General features: G+C 27.9%; 1 protein-coding gene across 6 annotated transcripts in view; it reads right to left on the bottom strand.

The window, feature by feature from the left end:
- Positions 1 to 19,300, bottom strand: part of LOC107452541 (dachshund homolog 1-like) — a 196,893-nt gene extending 177,593 nt beyond the window's left edge. For 2 of the 6 annotated variants that reach the window (XM_043042704.3, XM_043042705.3), the window contains exon 1: positions 18,350 to 19,244. In XM_043042704.3, coding sequence (XP_042898638.1) covers positions 18,350 to 19,080 — 731 coding nt within the window. In that variant the 5' untranslated portion in view covers positions 19,081 to 19,244. 6 annotated transcript variants of the gene reach the window in all.
- Between the last annotated feature and the right edge of the window lie 210 nt (positions 19,301 to 19,510).

The raw sequence follows: 19,510 nt of genomic DNA, 5'->3' as shown, positions 1-19,510 counted from the left end.
TCAAATTTCGATATTAAATCCTTCTACAACTTGGTGCATTCCCTGGAATTGAAATGAGTTACCAAACACCATAAAGGTTGAAACCAGTATTTATAAACCATAAAGGTTGTCGTTAAAAAATTTCCTTATGCATAGCCCATAATTTCGCCATAGTCTACATTTTCTTCCAGCTCTGGCACTGCACACGTCCTTTGATTAGGGTTAAAATTACGCGGCTTTCTTACAATAGCCGTTGAAAGATAGAGCCCTAAAAAGGGGGCTAGGTGCTTGGCCATGATTGGGTAAGTTGTAAAGCTCGCATTGATTATTAGAAAATTTAAAAGAGCTATTCGATTGGAGTTAAGAGCAGGTTTTAAAAAAAAAATTCAAATTCATACAGGAACAAAAAAAACTGCACTCCCAAAAAAATTTGAAAAAAAAAAAGTCGGAGAAAACAGATAATTTAGCAATTTTTATTAATTAAAAATACTTTCATAGAATATCACATTCCCAATATTTTCATTTTTAATAATAATTTATTTAAGAAAATTATCAGTATTTCATCGTTGTTGCGCATTTCGGTGATTTCTGTATTACTGTGCGAAAACAAAAGTAAGTAAAATAGAAATGTATTGAAATATGCAATGTTTCTAAATAATTTAATGTAAAAAAAAAAAAAAAAAAGAAAGGAAGTAAAAAGGAACAAAATAAGTTGAATCTAACTATAATAAATAATTGTCTTACATTTTTGCTGAAAGTAAAAGCAAACAATTGCATTTTTTACAGTAAAAATCTTTTCCTATGAAATCTTAAAATAATTAGAATTAAATGAGAACAAGTTTTGACATTTTTCTCAAACACATTTAATTCTTCATTAAAAAAAAAAAAAAAAAAATGATTGCTAGATCTATTCAATAATTCGGAATACTTCTTCAACTATTACTATAAAAAGTTACGCAAACTCAGATTACAATTATGTTTAACAAGACATTTTTCTTTTACTTCAGTAATCTGTTTATTCCATTTTTAATTCTATCAGCCACAATTAAAAGAAAAAGCAGGTGTAAAGCTGGCGGGGAAAAAAGAAAGAAAATCGTAATGCTTTTCTATTACAGTTTAATTGGTCGCTGGGAATGAAATTCCGGGTTGTTTTCGAATTATCTTTCAATGGAAAAGTGGTATAAAAAGAGTTAAAACTAACTTAAATTGGTCCTGATTTTATATTTAAATGTGATTCGTAAAAATAATAGTTCTACCTTTAATTTTTATTTTAATTTTAAACTTATCCTCTTATACTTGTTCATTAAAACTGAAAAGAAATTGAGTTTTCAAAATTCCATTAAACAACTCGATTCTTTCAAAATAGTGGTATCATTGCATTAATCATTGCTTTTATAAATCAACATAATATTTTTCATGCTTATAATGAATGTTGGCGTACACTTGCATTAAACAACAATAGTTCTATTAATATTTTTGCACTTAGTAGAAAAAAACATATTAGAAAAATTAGAAAAATGCTAGACGAGTTTGAAATTTTGTTTAAGTTTTCAATAATGTGTACAAAGCCATATATGTTTAAGAAACAGGACCCGAATACCACATACAGAAATTTTCTGGGTAATTGATTTTAAATAATTTTTCGTTTCATTTAGATCACTGGAAAAAGGGATCCTAATTCTTAATAGTAATATATTACCTTTAAAAAAATCTAAGTGCGATAAAAAAAATATTGGTTTCAAAATACTCTAAAAGAATTATACTTGATTTTCGAAAAATTTGGGGACATAATTTACTTATTTTAATTTCCCACTGTTGATTAACGGCTAATTCACATTTATGTGGCTTATAATGGACACCGAATATAACCATATATATATATATATATATATATATATATATATATATATATATATATATATGGTGCAAAGGAACGAACGTAATTAGAATTACAAAGGAGGGGAAGAACGAAATCTTCTACGTTTGTTAAATCGTTTGTTTATGCATTTCCTCCATATCCAGCACCATTTACCATACTTTTTTGATTTATCAACAGCACATTATTAATTGCATTACGTCATTAAATTACTTCTAATATAAGTCAAAATCTAAATTATCCAGTTATTTTGATTTTACTTGGCAGAAAAAATTTGATTAAATATTTTTTCCACAAAAAATATGATTTTAAAAATTTTGGATTTATTCTTTTTTTGTCACCTTTTATTTATTATTTCATTCGCCAACAAATCTAAAGAAAAACTTGAAATTTAAGAGCTTTCTTTTACACCATTTCTCCGAGTACTTTGGAATCGCACTTCTCACTTCACCCCTGCTTTTGTCATCTGATTATTTCTGTTTTTCTTAACTCATTTTCTTGATCTCCCCCACACCTTCTTTCATCCCCCTCGTCCACCCCCGAAACTCTAGCGAAGCTTGAAAATGCGGTACCGTAGTGTGCAAGAAATACGTTAATCAATATTAATTACGTTCGTTTGTATTCGAAGCACATCTTCTGTATTTGCTCAAGCTTAGTCTCCTCTGACAGTTCTATAAAATAATGAAATTTTCTACTTAAGGTTCGTCTTTTGTTTTCTTACCGCTCAGCCAAGCGCTTTACTTTTCTTCTTCTATGTGCACACTTAAGACAAAAAAAAATACACACACACATTTACACACACCCCCATTCGTCATGACCGCCATATCGCTTTACACGTTCAACCTTGCGCCATTTTTTTTCATTTTTTAATCTTTTCCAACTCTATTTGTGTGTTTTTTTTATTATTCCGATTCTAAAAGCCTGAATTTTAGCATCCCCCCTTTCCAGCTTAGATGCACACCCACGCCACCCTCCGCCAGTTTTTCTTATCATTTAAAAGCATCGTTCACTAAATACGCAAATGAATTTACATTTGTTCTTCAGATTGTTGCTTTTTTTTAAAGTTCTTTTTCGAAAGAGCGATGAGTCTTTCTCGTTTTTTTCTTTAAGTCCACTTTATTTTCGGTTTTGTAGGTTTGACTATCCATTTGATTGATTTCAGTTGAAAAAGAATGAAAAAAAGGAATTTCATTATTCCTTTTTTTTCTTTTCTTTTCGGTTAAAGAGGGGAAAGATAGCCAGAAAACAAATTTTTCCACGATTAATGTGAAATGTTTGATTTGTATGCATTAGTTGGTACTCTCATCTGAAAATTATAATTCGAATGTTAAAAGAGTAGGGGAACTTTTTCTCTTTTTCCCTATGCATATTTATAGCTCTAGTCGACGCATAAAAAAAAGGATATACAAATGAAGTGTATTTATCAGAGGTGAAGTTATATTTTAAATAAGGGAGTTTAGGCTGTCGAGGAAAATGAAATATTTTCTCCTAAAAACTTAAAAAATTGTTACTGAAAGCTAATTATTCGTTTCAAGCATCAAAAATATTTCTGTTTTTTAATAATATTATGTAAGATAGTAGCCTATTTTTGGAGAAATTTTTTTTTTACTGCGAAGTATGTCATATTAAAAGTTAGGCTTATAACTTTAAACTAATAAAGGTTATAATAAAAGGATTATAAGTTAAACCCAATCTAAAATGCAAAAATATATGAAATTGACAAAACAGCCAAATAAAAATCACTTTTTTGACCGATAGGGTAATTTTTAAAAAAAAATATGTAAATAAAAAATAAACGTGTGAATAAAAAAAAAACTAAATTATTGGTAGGAAGTATATGTTATTTTAACACATGAAATGCGTGGGACAATGTTATGATAAACCTCTTCTTTAAAGTTTTCCAAAAGAGCAATATTTTTGGAAAAAACACCATGATTAGCAAGTAAGAAATAAAATATTCCTTTATATTGTGTTATATGGTGAAGGATATGAACAAGTGACCTAAAGAAGGCCAAGTCCCACTCCGAGTTGTCATATCGATAATGATGATAATCGTTGAACTGTCATCTAGAGCTAGTTCCGTAATTTCTAAAGTGCTTATAAAAAAATATTGAGAAACAGTGTAAAAATGCAACCCTTGCAAAAAGCATAGCTTAAAGTTCTTTATATGTACAATAAATTTTTATATGGTTTTTTTCCCCCGACGCGTTTAATTATATTATGGAAAATAGTTAATAATTTTAAATTCATTAACAAATTATTGATATTACTTTTTAATTTGACTTACTTTTTATTGCTTATTTATTAACACTCAATAATCACGGATTTGAAATGTTTCAAGCCTAATAAACACCTATTCCCTAAAGCTACCTCCTTTATTATGAATTTCACACGAATACAGAAGCTCCTATAGACCAAAGGAAGAATGGTTTTAAAATTGCATTAAGATGAAGGGATGGTACACCCCTCACTCCGAATAAAGTATTGAAGTAGGAAACTTCTAACTCGGTTTTACGCGGCTCCCGACATAGACAAAAACATAAAACTCTTTCAGAGACGGTAATTTCACCCACCCACCCCATTTATTCTTTGTTCTCGAAATGAGTCACTGGAACATTCCAATGAAAGAATGCCATATCTACTTCTTTTCGAATTTCAGATGCTGAACAGTGATATAAGTCATCAGCTCTTTATAATTTTAATCTTGAGTACTTAAAACGTATTAAAGCACAAGTTATTTTTTCTAAATTATTCACTGTTAAAATCATAAATCACGTTTCTTAAATAACGAGTGCAAATAAATTATTTTTAAAAATCAACCTAATTGAATGGATAAACATTCTAATAATTGTTGTGTTGGTAAATTAATACACATAATCATTGCACATTATCTTAGAAAACTTAGTGTGGAAGTATATCTCATTGCTTGTTTGTTCAGAAACAATTGCTTATTAGTTCAGAAAAAGTACATTTTTACGTGTGATTAAAACATCTCCTGCACTAATTAATTAGAATAAAGTATTGTCCTATTATTCACTGTTAAAATCATAAATCCCGTTTCTTAAATAACGAGTGCAAATAAATTATTTTTAAAAATCAACGTAATTGAATGGATAAACGTTCTAATAATTGTTGTGTTTGTTAATTAATACACATAATTAATGCACATTACCTTAGAAAACTTAGTGTGGAAGTATATCTCATTGCTTGTTTGTTCAGAAACAATTGCTTATTAGTTCAGAAAAAGTACATTTCTACATGTGATTAAAACATCTCCTGCAGTTATTAATTAGAATAAAGTATTGTCCTTTTAACCATACAGATTATATGTTACTATATTAAAATCTATTTATTAAATCGAAAGTTATTCAGATTTTTTTTTCCCGCTAAACCAATTTGTTTCTGTATTTTTGAAATGATACAATCAGCTCAACTCTTCGAGTTAGTTCTTCAAACACAATTAGTAAAAAGTTTGCTTCATGATTTTAAATATTTTTACTACATAGAAAAAAAGGAATTGGTTTAAACTTTCAAAGGCAGTAAGTGAAAATAGAACCAAGAGATATTTTTATTAGAAGTATTTTATTTTATTTTTTCAGGAATTGAGTTATATTCATTTAAAGTCTGCAAACTTGACATCCATAATTGTTAGAATAGTGGAACATTCCAAATAAAATACACTAAGAATACGTTAATATTTTCATTAATTGCCAAACGTAACCTGGAACATACTCGTATTTGAAGAAAATAAAGCTTGGCAAACTCAGAGTTTCTCTTAAAAGAAAGAAATCAGCTAAGTTATTTTTCAATGATGTTTTACTTTAAATAGGATTACACATTTTATTTTTGATATTCACAAAACCAGGTTAAACTACGAATGCGTAGCATAAGTATTTATAATATGGGTTTCTAACGCACATTTTACTGAATAAAAATTTACAGACTCTGACTTACTATCCAATAAAATAAAAACAAATGTATGATACTTGTATGAAAAATTCCGGAATTAAATATCAAATTAATTCAGCATGTTGCTAATACATTCATCAGCCCCATAAAGATGTTTCTTCCTTTAAGTTTAATTTCACTTAGCTAATAGAAAAAGGGGGATGCAAATCAATAGTCACAATTATGTAAAATGTATATTGATAAATAACATAATGAAACGAGGGATACCAGTGGTTACAGGTCGAGGGATACCAGTGGTTGGAAAAACTACATTTTCTCTGTAGTTAACTACAACACTACTTTATTACAATTGCAGTTAACTACAACCACAAACTACTTTCGAAATGTAGTGACTACTTCGCTACTTTTAGAAGACACACTTTGTTGGTAAACATAATTTACAATAATGTTCAAAATGGTTTTGAATAAAAGTTGGCTTAGTTAAGTAAGAGAAGTTAAAGAAAATGTTAACTCATGTTTACATGATATAGTTTGTTATTCTAAATCACTTTTCACGAATTTGTTCTTTTAACTTTCAAAATTTATCTCTCCTTTTGACAATGAATATCATATTTAAGAAATAATAGGAAATTATCAAATATTTGAGATTTAAGTGATCTATGCTTTTTTATATTCTCCAAGAAATAAAGTACAGTGCGCAAAATAAACTTTATATCTAATGAACGGATCTTTACGTTCTAGGACTCAATCTTAATGGTTCGATTTTCAGTGATTCCTTTGTTTATAAGTTTTGTAAGGATATTGAAAGAAATGAATAAAATAACTTAGTAATATGAAAAAAATAACTGCTGCTAACCAAAATGAAAAAAAGGAAGTAAGAAACGTGCTGCTCTGGATCATCAGACGTAGATTTTATTAATGCTTTGCCACAGAAGTAATCTCATTGCGTGCGTTGACGGACCAGCGAGGGATTTGCACCAACCAAATTCAAAAAATATTTTGCGTTTGAACTTTATTCCTTTATTAAACATTAAAAGTAGTAGCTAGAAATCGCTACAAACTACTATTTTTAGTAACACACTTCAAACTGCACTACTTTTTTTAAAAAAGTAGACTACAAACTTCAAAAAAAAAGTAGCGACTACAGTAGTTTCGCTACTTGCAGCGCACTACTCCCGACCACTGATACATCCTATTATTTAAAGGAAAGAATTAAAATAGTCTAAAGTAGAAATAGAACAGATAATTAAGAATTTACTTCGACAGAAGAAACAAAAATTATTTTATAATTTGCTATTTAAGAGTCAAGAGCAGTGGTCGGAAGTAACGAACTACAAGTAGAGAAACTACTGCAGTCACCACTTTTTTTCGCAGTTCGTAGTGCAGTCTGCTACTTTTTTTAAAAAAGCAATGCAGTGAGAGTGCGATAAAAGAAAATGAAAAAAAAAAAGCAGTAGTTTGTAGTGATTCTTGGCAACTACTTTTGACATTAATTTGGAAGAGAAACATGATTCTAACTTTACTAATTTTTTCGAATATGAAGGGTAGAAATCTTTGCGGGTTCGTCAAAAGATACTATGAAAATGACTCCGTGAGCTTAAACTGAAATCATGTATTTGAAACCACGTATAACTTTTTTAAACTTGCCATTACGAAAATTATATAATTAATAACTTTGGTCACACTTTCATATGCGAATGCACACTCTTGAAACATTGATGTTATTTAAAGGATGAACTCACACTCGTAAAACATTGATATTATTTATATTCGGTGTGCTTAATTTCTTCGAGGAATAATTGAGCATTAAACAATAAAAATTTTACTGGTATATGATAATTTCGCATCCTTAAATTAAATATTCGCTGTTGGAAAAGACATAAAAAGTTGAAAGCCAAATGAACAAAGCCAAAAAAAAGAAATATGTGTTTTGAAATAACAAGCCGGCTCATATAAACATGAACAAATATTTCTTAATTTATTCCCTTATATTTAAAGTAAACCAATTTCTTATTCAAAACTATTTTGAACTCGGATATAAGTTAAGTTCTTCAGCAAAGATAGTCGCCTTAAAGTAGTGAAGCACTTGCTAAATTTCAAAGTAGTTTGCAATCACTACATTTAAAAAAAAAAAAATTTTTTTTGTATTTAACTACATTTATAATAAAATAGTTATAATAAACTACAAAAATTATGTAGTTTTTCTACCATAGTCAAGTGTTACATGATTATATAACACTTGAAACGAAAGTTTAAAATATTTTCACTAATCTGCCAACGTTGAGCCACTTGTCCTCCACCGCATCCCAAAGGTAGGCCACGGGAGTAGCCATCGGAATTGTGTTTCCGAAAAGGGGGATTGGTCTGTTTCATGGCGATTAGGTGGAAAACCCCTCTCCGTCTAAAACCCTTTTCTTCTCTCTATTGTGTCTAGTATGTTCTTCCTTTATTCCCCCTCTATCATATTTTCAACCCTTTTCCCCCCACACACACCTACGACATCTTTTCATTCAATCCTAGCGTGAAAAAGTGGGGGATAATATGGGACCTCGTATATAGGAAGAACTGTAATTTCAAGGTTGAAACTCAACTGATAGTTTAGTCCCACTGCAGTAGAACAGAAAAATCGCATGTATATTGTGAATGTTTAAATAATATTAAGTATTAATATTAATTAGTTTTTATTATTTGATTCAGTATATTTTAGAGTAATCAATGTTTAATATTCAAACAACTGAGATTTTTCAATCACCCATTGGAAAAAAAAAAAAAAATCACGTAAAGCTTTTTCTTTTTCTTTCAATCTACATTTATATTGTTGATATACATTTCCATAATTTATCTTTGCAAAATTGAAAAAGGAAATACTTAGCATTAAATTATCAAAAACGTTAAATGTCATAACGTTTATAATTTTCTTGAAAGGTTTTTAATATGTATTGAAAGTTACTCAGTTCTTTAAATCTTTTATTGAATTAGTTTTTAATGTATAGTTAAAAACGCCGATTAATAACTGATGAAATGCACGCAATTTCAAAAACTTAACTATTGTAATAATTTATTGTATCAACGTTGGTAAATTAAAATACACACTTGTTCACTTAAATAAGGTTATTCGAAAGCGTTAAGACCAATTTATCTTTATTCAGAGCTAATTTTTCATTTGAAAGAAAAAACATAATAATAATTATAAATAAGTTAAATAAAATTTACTTATTTTGAAATAGCTCTCTAAATTTAGAATAATATCGATAACAAAAGCTAAATTTTGTATACTATCGATAAATCTAAAAGTTTTTGATCATGATGTAAAATAGAAACAAAATACTTCTTAATATTAAATATTTTTTTGAATGTTTTAAAAGAGCAATTATAAAAACTAAATTTATTGTTTTTAAATAGATAGTTGTAAAATTAGAATTATGAAAATGTGAGTATTACGAAAAAAAATTGCTCTTCTAAATTGAAATTATAATAAGTTGCTTATTGTAATTATATTGTAAAAATAAATTAAGCTGTTTGAGTTCAAACAATTTATGAATTAAGATGCTGAATGTAATTAATTTTCAAATTCTTTTTTTTATTTTTTATGAATGCTTATATACGTTAGGTTTCTCTCTGAGCAATAAAAGATAGTTACTTTTTCTGATTTACGATTATAATTATTTTTTATTCGTCACTTTTCACAAGCTTTACATAAATACTTAGTTTTAATCGTCATATTTTTAGTTCTTACTTTTAAAAAAAAATCCTTATCAAATCCCTTATTAAATAACTCTTATTAATTAATTCCTTTTTTAATACAATAGAAAGTTGTTTCTCCACTTTTATTTAAAATTTAATTTAATAAAAGTTTTAAATGTGAATTAAAATAAAAAATTCGGTCGGGAGAATTTAATTTAATCTAATTTTGATCTAACATATTTCTCCAATAATATTTAATCCTGACCTTATCTATATCTAAACAAATTGAATCCAATCCAATAAAAAACGAAAGAAATTATTTCTGGTCATAAAAATGTTATGCAATAACATATTAGTTGAAAGATTTAACAGTTGTAACCATTAAATTTAGTTCGATATAGTTTGTGAGTATTTTTATAATGGTGTTTCACTCTACTTTTACATATTCACTAAACTTCTAATAATTCTTTACTTAATCTCTGAGTACCATGCAATTAAGCAAAAGATTTTACAAAAATCTTCTGAGATAATGTAAGTTTTTTTTATTTTTATTATTATTAAAATTAACGCCGAGGAATTTGATCCGGTTGAATTTCGAGTGCATGTTTATGATAGTGATAACTTTTAAACCACGTATTCTCTAAACAACTAACATTTAATCAAATGAAAAGACCTTTTAATCTTTTTGAAAACATTTTAACCATAACAATAACCATCGAATTTAGTTAGGTTTTATCTACAGGATGTTTTGTAACATAATATTCAAACTTGATTCTACTTAATCTTCTGACAAGTCAGTCATTTACAAAAATTTACTTATTATTTTAACAACTAATCATACAAAAAAATAGTAACGCATTCTATCAAAAAAATATTTCACGGGTTTTATTTTCCATTTATCCCTAGCGAAAAAAAAAAAAGAGACATCAGTGCAACCGTACCCATTTGTCGACTCTGGCTATCTGATTACTCCTCATTTTCAGCTCACCCCGAATTCAAGCAACCCTTCCCCAAACATTTTGCGTTTAAAAAAATAATAATAATATCTCAGGGTTATAAAAAAAAGGGGGCAAAACTCACCGCAATGAGTCATTGGTTTTATCCTTTTATCTATTTTCACTGCAATGCCCAATGTCAATCCTTTCTTTCATTTGCACTGTTCTTTCAATTTTACCAATTCCAGAGTTCTTAACAATTCTGTGCGTAAGAAGAGGGAGGGAGACCTTATCTTCCCTCATCCCTTGACTCAGGGAAAGGGTTGGATTTGATTTAGATGAGAATGAGATGAAAGGGGTGTTTTCTTTTTCACTTTTTATGTTCTTTTGTCCCTTTTCGATATCTGCAGCAATTGGAACAATCGAATTTGGATGGGAGCTTTTGGGAAACGTAATTCTTACGCTATTCTGATTCCATTCCGGATTAACTTTTTACTGCAGGAATTGCTTTATGGAGTTATAGTTTGGAAGATGTTGCCGGATTTAAAATGTATCATCGTAAGTTTTATTTGAAATAAAAAATATTGCTTCATAAACGCTCTCTGGATGCTTAAAATCGGGCTCTTTATGAAATGTTTTTTTTTTTAATTACATGAATAAAATTTTACAAAATTTAAAAAGAATTGAAAATTATTTAAGGTGTATCACTATTTAATATGCATCACCTGATATAAAATGTTTAAAATGTAGCATCGTAAGTTTCATTTGATAAAAAGTTCAAGCTTTTTGAATTCATAAACTATAAAGATTTGAAGAAGAGTTCAAGTTTTACAGTTTTTAAAATAAAATAAAAAGTTACTTAGTATCTCGTAGAATGTTACTCTACAAATAAAACAAATTATTATGTGCAGCCAGCATGACTGGAGGGGAAAATATATAGGAGCAATAATATTCTATTTTTATTTTAGCAAGATAACTAAACAAAGAAAAACTAATAATTTTTGATAATTTGTATAACACAATTTTGCAAAAGACAAAATTATTCTTAATCTAGCATTTTGATAATACTGGCTAAATTAGACTTTATCTTAAAACGTTTTAATAGAAAGAATCAAGCCAGTTGAATCGGAGTTAACTAAATTATTTTTGATTTCTTGTTCAAAATAATACTTGAATACATGCATCTTAACACATATTATTGTTTTATATAATAAAACTATTGATAAAATTTTTTAAAAAAAAGAAGATATAATTCAACGCTATAGACCTATTTATATTACAAGCATTACATTTCAAAAAACACATTCACACGACTGAATTTTTCAGGCTGACTTGTTTTTAAAGTTTTTTTATTTTATTTTTTTAAATCTCCGATGACTTTGTAAATTTGTTTTCTCAAAGACCGCTTCTTTCACCTCTAAGTACTCAACAAAATATAATGGTTTTCATAGTCCTAAATTGTAAAGTATTTTTAATTTTACAAAGAATTTAGTTAATAAGTTCTCATAAGAACTAATAATACCAAATTATCACTGATTCCATTTTATTTTTAAAAAAATTACAATTAGTTATTGAATGGGTGTGACTGAAGTCTTTACAACAAGAGAACTTATAATATACGTTGTTATTGAACTATAATGTTTGGAAATAAGAATTTAAGCGGAATTTTTATGCTTTATTAAGAAAGTTCAAAACAATACTTAACGTTTAATATTATCACTTAAGCTTTAATGATACTAATACTAAACTTCTAAAGTTAAATTAACATTAACAGTAACTATCATGAAATATATAATATAACTTTAGTTCACTAAATAATATTTTATCAAATTCGTTTTATTTTATGTGTTTAATTTACCAAAATAAACTATTCCTTACAAATGTTTTTTATTTATTTATTTATTTATTTTACATAAAGAGCAAAATTTTAAAGTTAAATAAAAATTAATGAAAAGCTACAGAAAACTTAAAACTTATCATTAATTTTATTTTGAAAATATTATTACTAATATAAAAATAGGAGTTTAAGATAGATTTAATAAATATTTAAAAATTCAAAACAATTTTAATCGACATATCCAGTTAAGTTAATATAATTGAAGGAATAGTTAATAAAAAATGAAGCAAAAAATATTTTATTAAAATGTTTTACTGCAGCAAATTTTATCATAAATAATCTTACTTCTAACGGATTAATTATTCAGTAAATGTGATTAATATCAATCAATTAATTTAGGGACAAAGAAATAATATTCAAGTATATTTGCTGAAATGAAAGCAAAAATTCTAGAACACCTTGAAATAAGAAAGATATCATCAGAAAGTATTACTATATTCATTAAAATGAAATGCATATCTAGTGGAAACCGATGCACTAAGAATTAAAATGAAACCTATAATTATAACACTAATCTACTTTTCCTCTATCACTGTCAATTCTAATTAATGTATAGCTCAAAAGTATGAATCTGAGATAGCTCGTCGTCCTTGAAATTCATTAGAGAAAAAAAAAGTTTTGATTTAGAGATAACAAGTAGCAATCAGAAAAACAAAACAGTCACGTTAGCTGATTTCAGACCAGCAGATATAAAACAGCGTCGAAGCGGATAACATAAATCTTCATTTTAAAATGAAACAGAAGTTTAGAAAAATAAAAGCAGATGCCCAAATTTATTCAAATAAAATTCACAGACATAAAATGTAGACTAAATAAGAGGCTACTTTGATAATACTAGTTATTTCAATGTGTTTAACGTAGTAAAAGTGATGTCTTAGTTCATCTCAAGTCTATTTTCATATGGAAACAACTCTTTAAAAGTTTTCAACTTATATTACATTAAAATGGGTTTTTATTAAAATTAAATAGTCCAAAGTACTATGAACATTTCGCTTTCTAATGTTAACTTATTAACAAATTAAATAGTTCTCAACTGTTTTTTTAACTAATGTTTTATTTTAATTATATCCTTTTTCGCTTCTACACATAACCAATTTTAGTTTCATTCTGTTTAATCGAAATTAATAACCAAAACTTATTCATTTTGTTTAATAAAAATTAAGATAACTAAGGATAAATTAATTCACCTTCTAAGTCAATTTGCTTAATGCAAAATTATACCATCATTATTTAATCCCAAAAAAGTGAGCAAACGAAGGAGCTTTGGAGCTTTGTAAAAGAATTTTAAAGCATTTTTGAGCTCAAACAAATTTTGTATCTTAATTTATAATTTTGTATTATCAATATTGTTACATCAAGTCCTATGTTTTTTAGAATTAATCTGTTTTGAATTCGAAACATTCCGGACGTGATTCATTAAAATACTGTAATAAATTTAATATCAGCTTTTCTTGCTTACTTGCAAGCAAAAGATAATATGAAAGTGGTATAGCGTTTTAGCTAAAATAAAGAATATTGTAAAAAAATAAGGAAGGGAGAATATTTTGAAATCGTAACTGAATTGATATTATTTTCATTCAAATACCAAAATCCTAAAAATCTCTTAAAATAAATTTAATTTTTAAACTTTAGAATAGAACTTTTGTCTTTTACTTTAACTTTTAAAGTAAAATATTGTTTATTTTACAAAATGCATTAAAAAAATAGTTCATTTTCTGAACGAACTTTCAAATATCCTTATATTAACCAAAGAAACAAAAACGCCAATGCTCATTTAACAAAAATTTTCTGACAACTTTTATGTGTTAATATTTTATGGTAAATAAAAAAAAGGTCTAATACTTTTAAAATTAATGTCGCATTAAGGAAATTTATTTATGACTTGATTGAAAGCGAATTAGATTAAAAACTAAAGCTAAGAAGCAAAATTATCAGCTAAAAGCAAATTTAAAAATTAGCTAATAGGGAGAGTTATTAAGGAAAAAAAAAACTGAGATAATCTTATCAGGATAATAGTTTGTATACAAATATTTTCACATAAAAAAAATTAATTTTTTTAAAATTTTTTTTAAGCAATTTGTTTTCGAAACTGTGAGTTTCAACTACTTTAACGCGTTACTTCGTAGTTCTTTCGCTTTTATTACCTGTACAAACCAAAAGTAATGGCGTACGTACTTTTACTTGCACTTCGTTACTTTTGAAGCTCTGTACTCTTATTTGTAATTTCTTTATTAGTTTTAATATGAAAGTACCAAAACTTCCTAAGGAAATATCATACGAAATTCCTACTTTTTTTCTTTTTAAACTTTTCTTCTGACTTTTTTTATGCCAACAATCACAAAATGTTACAACTTGATTTTACTATACTTCATGATTACTTTTTCCTCCCATGAATTTCGGAACTTTGAAATTTCTTAAACGTATATGGAATCCAATTTTAAGGAAAAAATTATAGCACATCTGTCTTCTTACAGTTCCAATTTTAACAAATCGAGCATTCTCAAACTGTTTGATTGAACTTGACAATATTTCTCTTTATCTGGTCATTATTAGTGGCTTGTCGACTTCTATTTTTTTAATAGTATTAGAAAAAAATTTCAGCTGTTTGAGATTAACCAATTTATGCAATCAAATGTTGAATGTATTTGATTTTCAAATTATTCATTCTGATAAATGCTTAAATATGTTAGGTTTTTGTCTGAGAAATAAAAGAGAGTTACTTTTTCTGATTTACGCTTGTAATTTTTTTACTCGCCATCTTTCTCAAGCTTTACTTTTAAAATACTCTACTTTTAATCGTCAATCTTTAATCTTAATACTTTTAATCGTCATATTTCTCGGCAAATTTCTTTCGTTCTTATCAAATTCTTTATTAAATAACTCTTATCAATTAATTCCTTTCTGTATTAGCCTAAAATTCCGTATCAAATTAATTCTGCTTTGAAACATAGGAGGAATTTTTACCTTAAAGTAAGCCTTTTTTTTTGTTGACATTTTAAACAAAAAATTTGAGTCATTTTTCCATAATATCAAAGTATTAAAATCCATTCTTAACCCTTTCTTTACGGCGCTTAGCATGTTGAAGCTATTCTGGTTCACCTATTGTATCAGACGCAAGAAAAGAGTAAATAAGAAATACGTAAAAAAAATTTCTTTTTTCAAATAGATTACAAAATACTGCTAGAAAACAATTTATAATTCCGAAATTTGTCATTTTTATGAATCATTTATAAATATGTATGTAATTACAAAGTTCATTGAGAACAGAGACCTTATTCCAAAATTTTCTCACTAAGCGTTTATTTAATAATAATTTTAACTTGGGATATAATGCTTATATAAAGTAATCTACGTCAAATCAGTTTTGTGGTAAAAAAATATTTTTTTTTTTGCAGTGAAGTACAGTTAAGTGTTTTTTCAAAGGAGCAATTTCATCACAGTTCTCGAAGGTAAAGTTTTTTTTTATTTTTAATTAGTTCCAAAAAAGCATTAAAAAGTATTAGTAAAAAGTTAGATAATATTTTTCCAATATGTAGAAACTTTGTTTTCGTATTTTTATTAACTTTCCATAAAACATATGTTTTTTGCAATGTATAACTATTCAATTTTGAAAAAAAAAATAACATGATAGAATATTAATAAAAATGAAACATTTCAAATTATAACTCTGGAAAACCTTACTTTTGACCCATCAAAATGTTCAAATGATTTATTTGTTCAAGATGTTTCTTGTTCTGTTTATTGGCAGATGGTGTTTCTCATCATAAATAACTTCCAATTACTTTCGTCTTAATAAAAATTTATCATCTATGAGTAGACTCAACTATGAATTAATCTAATTTGTGTAATCTGTTTTATAAGTAATTTTTTCTTCTAATCATAATTTACATAGCGTTTAAGGGACCAAATCGAACCGTCATCGACTTCCTTTTTTTTTTCAGTTAACCGCAGTTTCTATTTCTTAATCTTGCGTTATTTTATATATCTATATAAAAAAAAAAAGTCAACAAATTTTAAAACAACAATCAGTTCTTTTTTTTTCAAATTTCATTCAGTAAAACTATGGATATTAAACAATAATATGGCTTGTAACATTTTTTTAGCAAATTAATTGCATAAGACTGTCTGTAAAATTAAGAAATTCCTTTTATTAATAATAATTATTTTTGATAACTATTTTTTCTAACAAATTTAAAAACAAGCTATTTAATTAAAGTGCCTTGAAACTTAACTATAATTATATAATTTTCTAGTGAAAATTAAGCATGCACTTGTAAGAAACTGAGGAACAAAAAGTAGTATTAACGTAACACATAAAAAGTGTTTTAACTTTTACACAGATTAAAGTGTTTATTATCGTTTTGATAAAAGTAACAAAAACGTATATCTTCTTTAAATGGATGTATAAAAATTTTTTTTGTCTAATTTTAAAATAATTAACTCGCATTTTATTGAAAGCGATTTTTGATCTTCACTATACTCTGATTTCGACAACTTTAATAAATAACTTTATAATAACTTTTTTTCCATAGATGTGCTTCTTTCTAAAATCTAAGCCTATTTGATTCATCTTTCCATGATTCTTAACACATAAAGCCCCATTCATATACTGTAAAAAATTTCAATTTTTTGTAAAATTTTTCAAAAACTTGACTAAAAGGTGAGCTTTGAAATGTATCTAATTATAAGTATGCACTTTTCCTCAATTTAGAAAAAACTTATTTAAAAATTTAATTAAAATATTTTTTAAAAATACTTATTTTGCATCTAATAAAGTCTTCCAAAAAACGTTGTGAAAACATAAAATTCTTACTGATAAATTTTTTTTTGACTAAATCTCACGTAACTTTTAAACTAAAGCTCACATTTAATTAATATATATAATATAAAGAATACATATTTGAAAATTCAGATTTATTGTTACAGTAGGTTTAGAGAAAAATGTTCTTTTATGTTGACATTACCAATATTCAAAGAAAGCTCCCGAAGGAACAAGTGAAGGAAAAAGCAAATTTTTTTTAAATTATCAAATTACTTTTATCTAACTTACTAAATCTAAACTTACTATAAACTAACAGTATTTCCTGATTTTCTAAATGTGAACTTTATTATGAAGCAAAAAATTGAAAATTATATTTGCGGTACCACATGAAGTAATACTTGCTGCGAATCGTGACAAACTATGTCCGCCCCATATTGTGTTGTAACCTTAAATTATTTTCGACGATAGACATTTCTTTCAACGACTTATAAACAATAAATAGTATAAATCAATTCACTTTTAAAGATAGTAAATTATTTAATTTTTAGCATTCACTTTACTTTAAAAATATCTTATATGATTCAGTTTCATAATTAAATATATACCCTTAAATTATTAATATACTCGATTAATTAAAATACCTTCCTTCATTCAATAATAGATCAATATCATAATTCTTCCATCATTTTTGATAAAATTTAACGAGTACTAGTTAAGTAAAATGTAGGATATATTTGTTTTAAATTTAACGACTCAGTATAACTAAGTCGGATACATTTTTTTTTTCCTTTTGATTTCGAACATTCTTTATTTACATTTGTTGTATAATATTTAAGTTTCTACAAACAAGCATAAAAAAAGGTTTTAAGGCAGTTTTAAAAGTTTATAAGAGCAAAAGTTGTAATTAGTAATCAAGTAAACGACTTATGTTAGCTATAAATTATGGCTCAATAATCACTATATTATTCAAAAAAAAAAAAATAATTTGTCATTTTACAAATGTATTAACTTTCTTTCTAAGTTAAATTTCATTGCTTTTTATCTTCAAAAAATCTATCTGATGCAAAGAGCTTTCAAGAATAAAAAATAAAAAAAAAGATTAAATTTCTTTATATCTTTCTTCATCGTCACACCTTTAGTAGTTCTTTACCATTTCTATTTGATACAAAATTAAACACTTTCCATTATAGTAAAAGAAAAATGACCCTTTAAATTAATCGCTAGCAATTAAGGTATATAACATAAAGCTAATAATATCGTTTTGCAGTTTTCATTTATGTTAAATGTGTAGATAAAAGATATCTTACCTGGCAGTTGTGCAGTCTTTGTAAAGAGCATCGAAATCTTTGCAAGACAACAATTTGCATCGATTAACGCCAGGTTGAATGGCTCCTAGACCCCTTAGGATCCGAACCTGCTCTACATTGCAAACAATAGGAGTTATGTCGAGTCGCTTGAGTTTTGTGTAAACAGTATGTAGTCCACCCACCAGATGCTTCAAGAAAAGTTCGAAAGCCTGGGGCAAGCATAACAAATAGTCACCATGCACTAAAAAGGCTGCCACCTTTGCGCCCCGGTAGTCTATGAGACGACAATCGTTCGTTGTCATGTCGGCCGCGATACCCGGTGGGGATGAAGAGGGGTGAAGTGACCGGTGGTACCCCAAAGGTGGGTGCCCCATCTGTGGATGGCTCACCTGGTGGTGTGGCATGAGATTTTGTCCGCATGATCGAGGTAAACTAGGTGGCAATCCACCGTTGGGTTGGGAGGATGAAGCCTGGTAGGGCTTGGTGGTCACTAGGGACAATGCCGGACCTGGTGGACTTACGGAAGAGCTACGACCTAAGGATGATCCTGGTGACCCCATTTGAGAAAGTCCGGTGACGTGTTGCTTGGGGCTCACCATCCCCCCGTTAGAAGAAGGGTTACCGTCTCCACCTCCAAGTGTCATATTGTCTAAGTTTGGTGGTGTCTGCAATGATCTTGGAGACGATGTCATGCCAGTGGTCGGGGATGACATCCCCTGACCCACATCCATACCTTTTTAACTGACCACCTAAAAATCACCGCAAGCGCACGTGGCGGTTTGGGAAGACGTTCCAGAGAAGAGACTTCACAACAACAACCGCGTGGTCAGCGTTGTTCTGCACACCCAAAACAAAACTACGCCCGCAAGGATGCGTTGTTCGCGTGGTTTAGACTGAGGAGCGGGGATGTTTGGGGTGAGAGTGAGAAGGATCAACCTCCGAAGTGGAGTTGCCGCCAATGGCAGGTCGCGAGGGGCGGACTTGTTGGATGATGACGTCATCGACACGCGAACCAAGCTTATAATTCCAGTTAGCCGTCGGTGTTTTTTGTTCTCTCTTTTCTGCCATCTTATTCTGATTTTTTACTACCCTCTTTTCTCTCTCTTCTCCCTTTTAGGGATTTTTTTCCCCCTCCGAGATCATAGAAAATAGAGGAAGGAT

Source organism: Parasteatoda tepidariorum, chromosome 1 (assembly GCF_982258835.1).
Source record: "Parasteatoda tepidariorum strain Cologne lab strain chromosome 1, Ptep-v5.0, whole genome shotgun sequence".
Lineage (NCBI taxonomy): Eukaryota > Metazoa > Arthropoda > Arachnida > Araneae > Theridiidae > Parasteatoda > Parasteatoda tepidariorum.
Note: the sequence above shows the minus strand (reverse complement) of the source record. Positions and strands in the feature narration are given on the sequence as shown.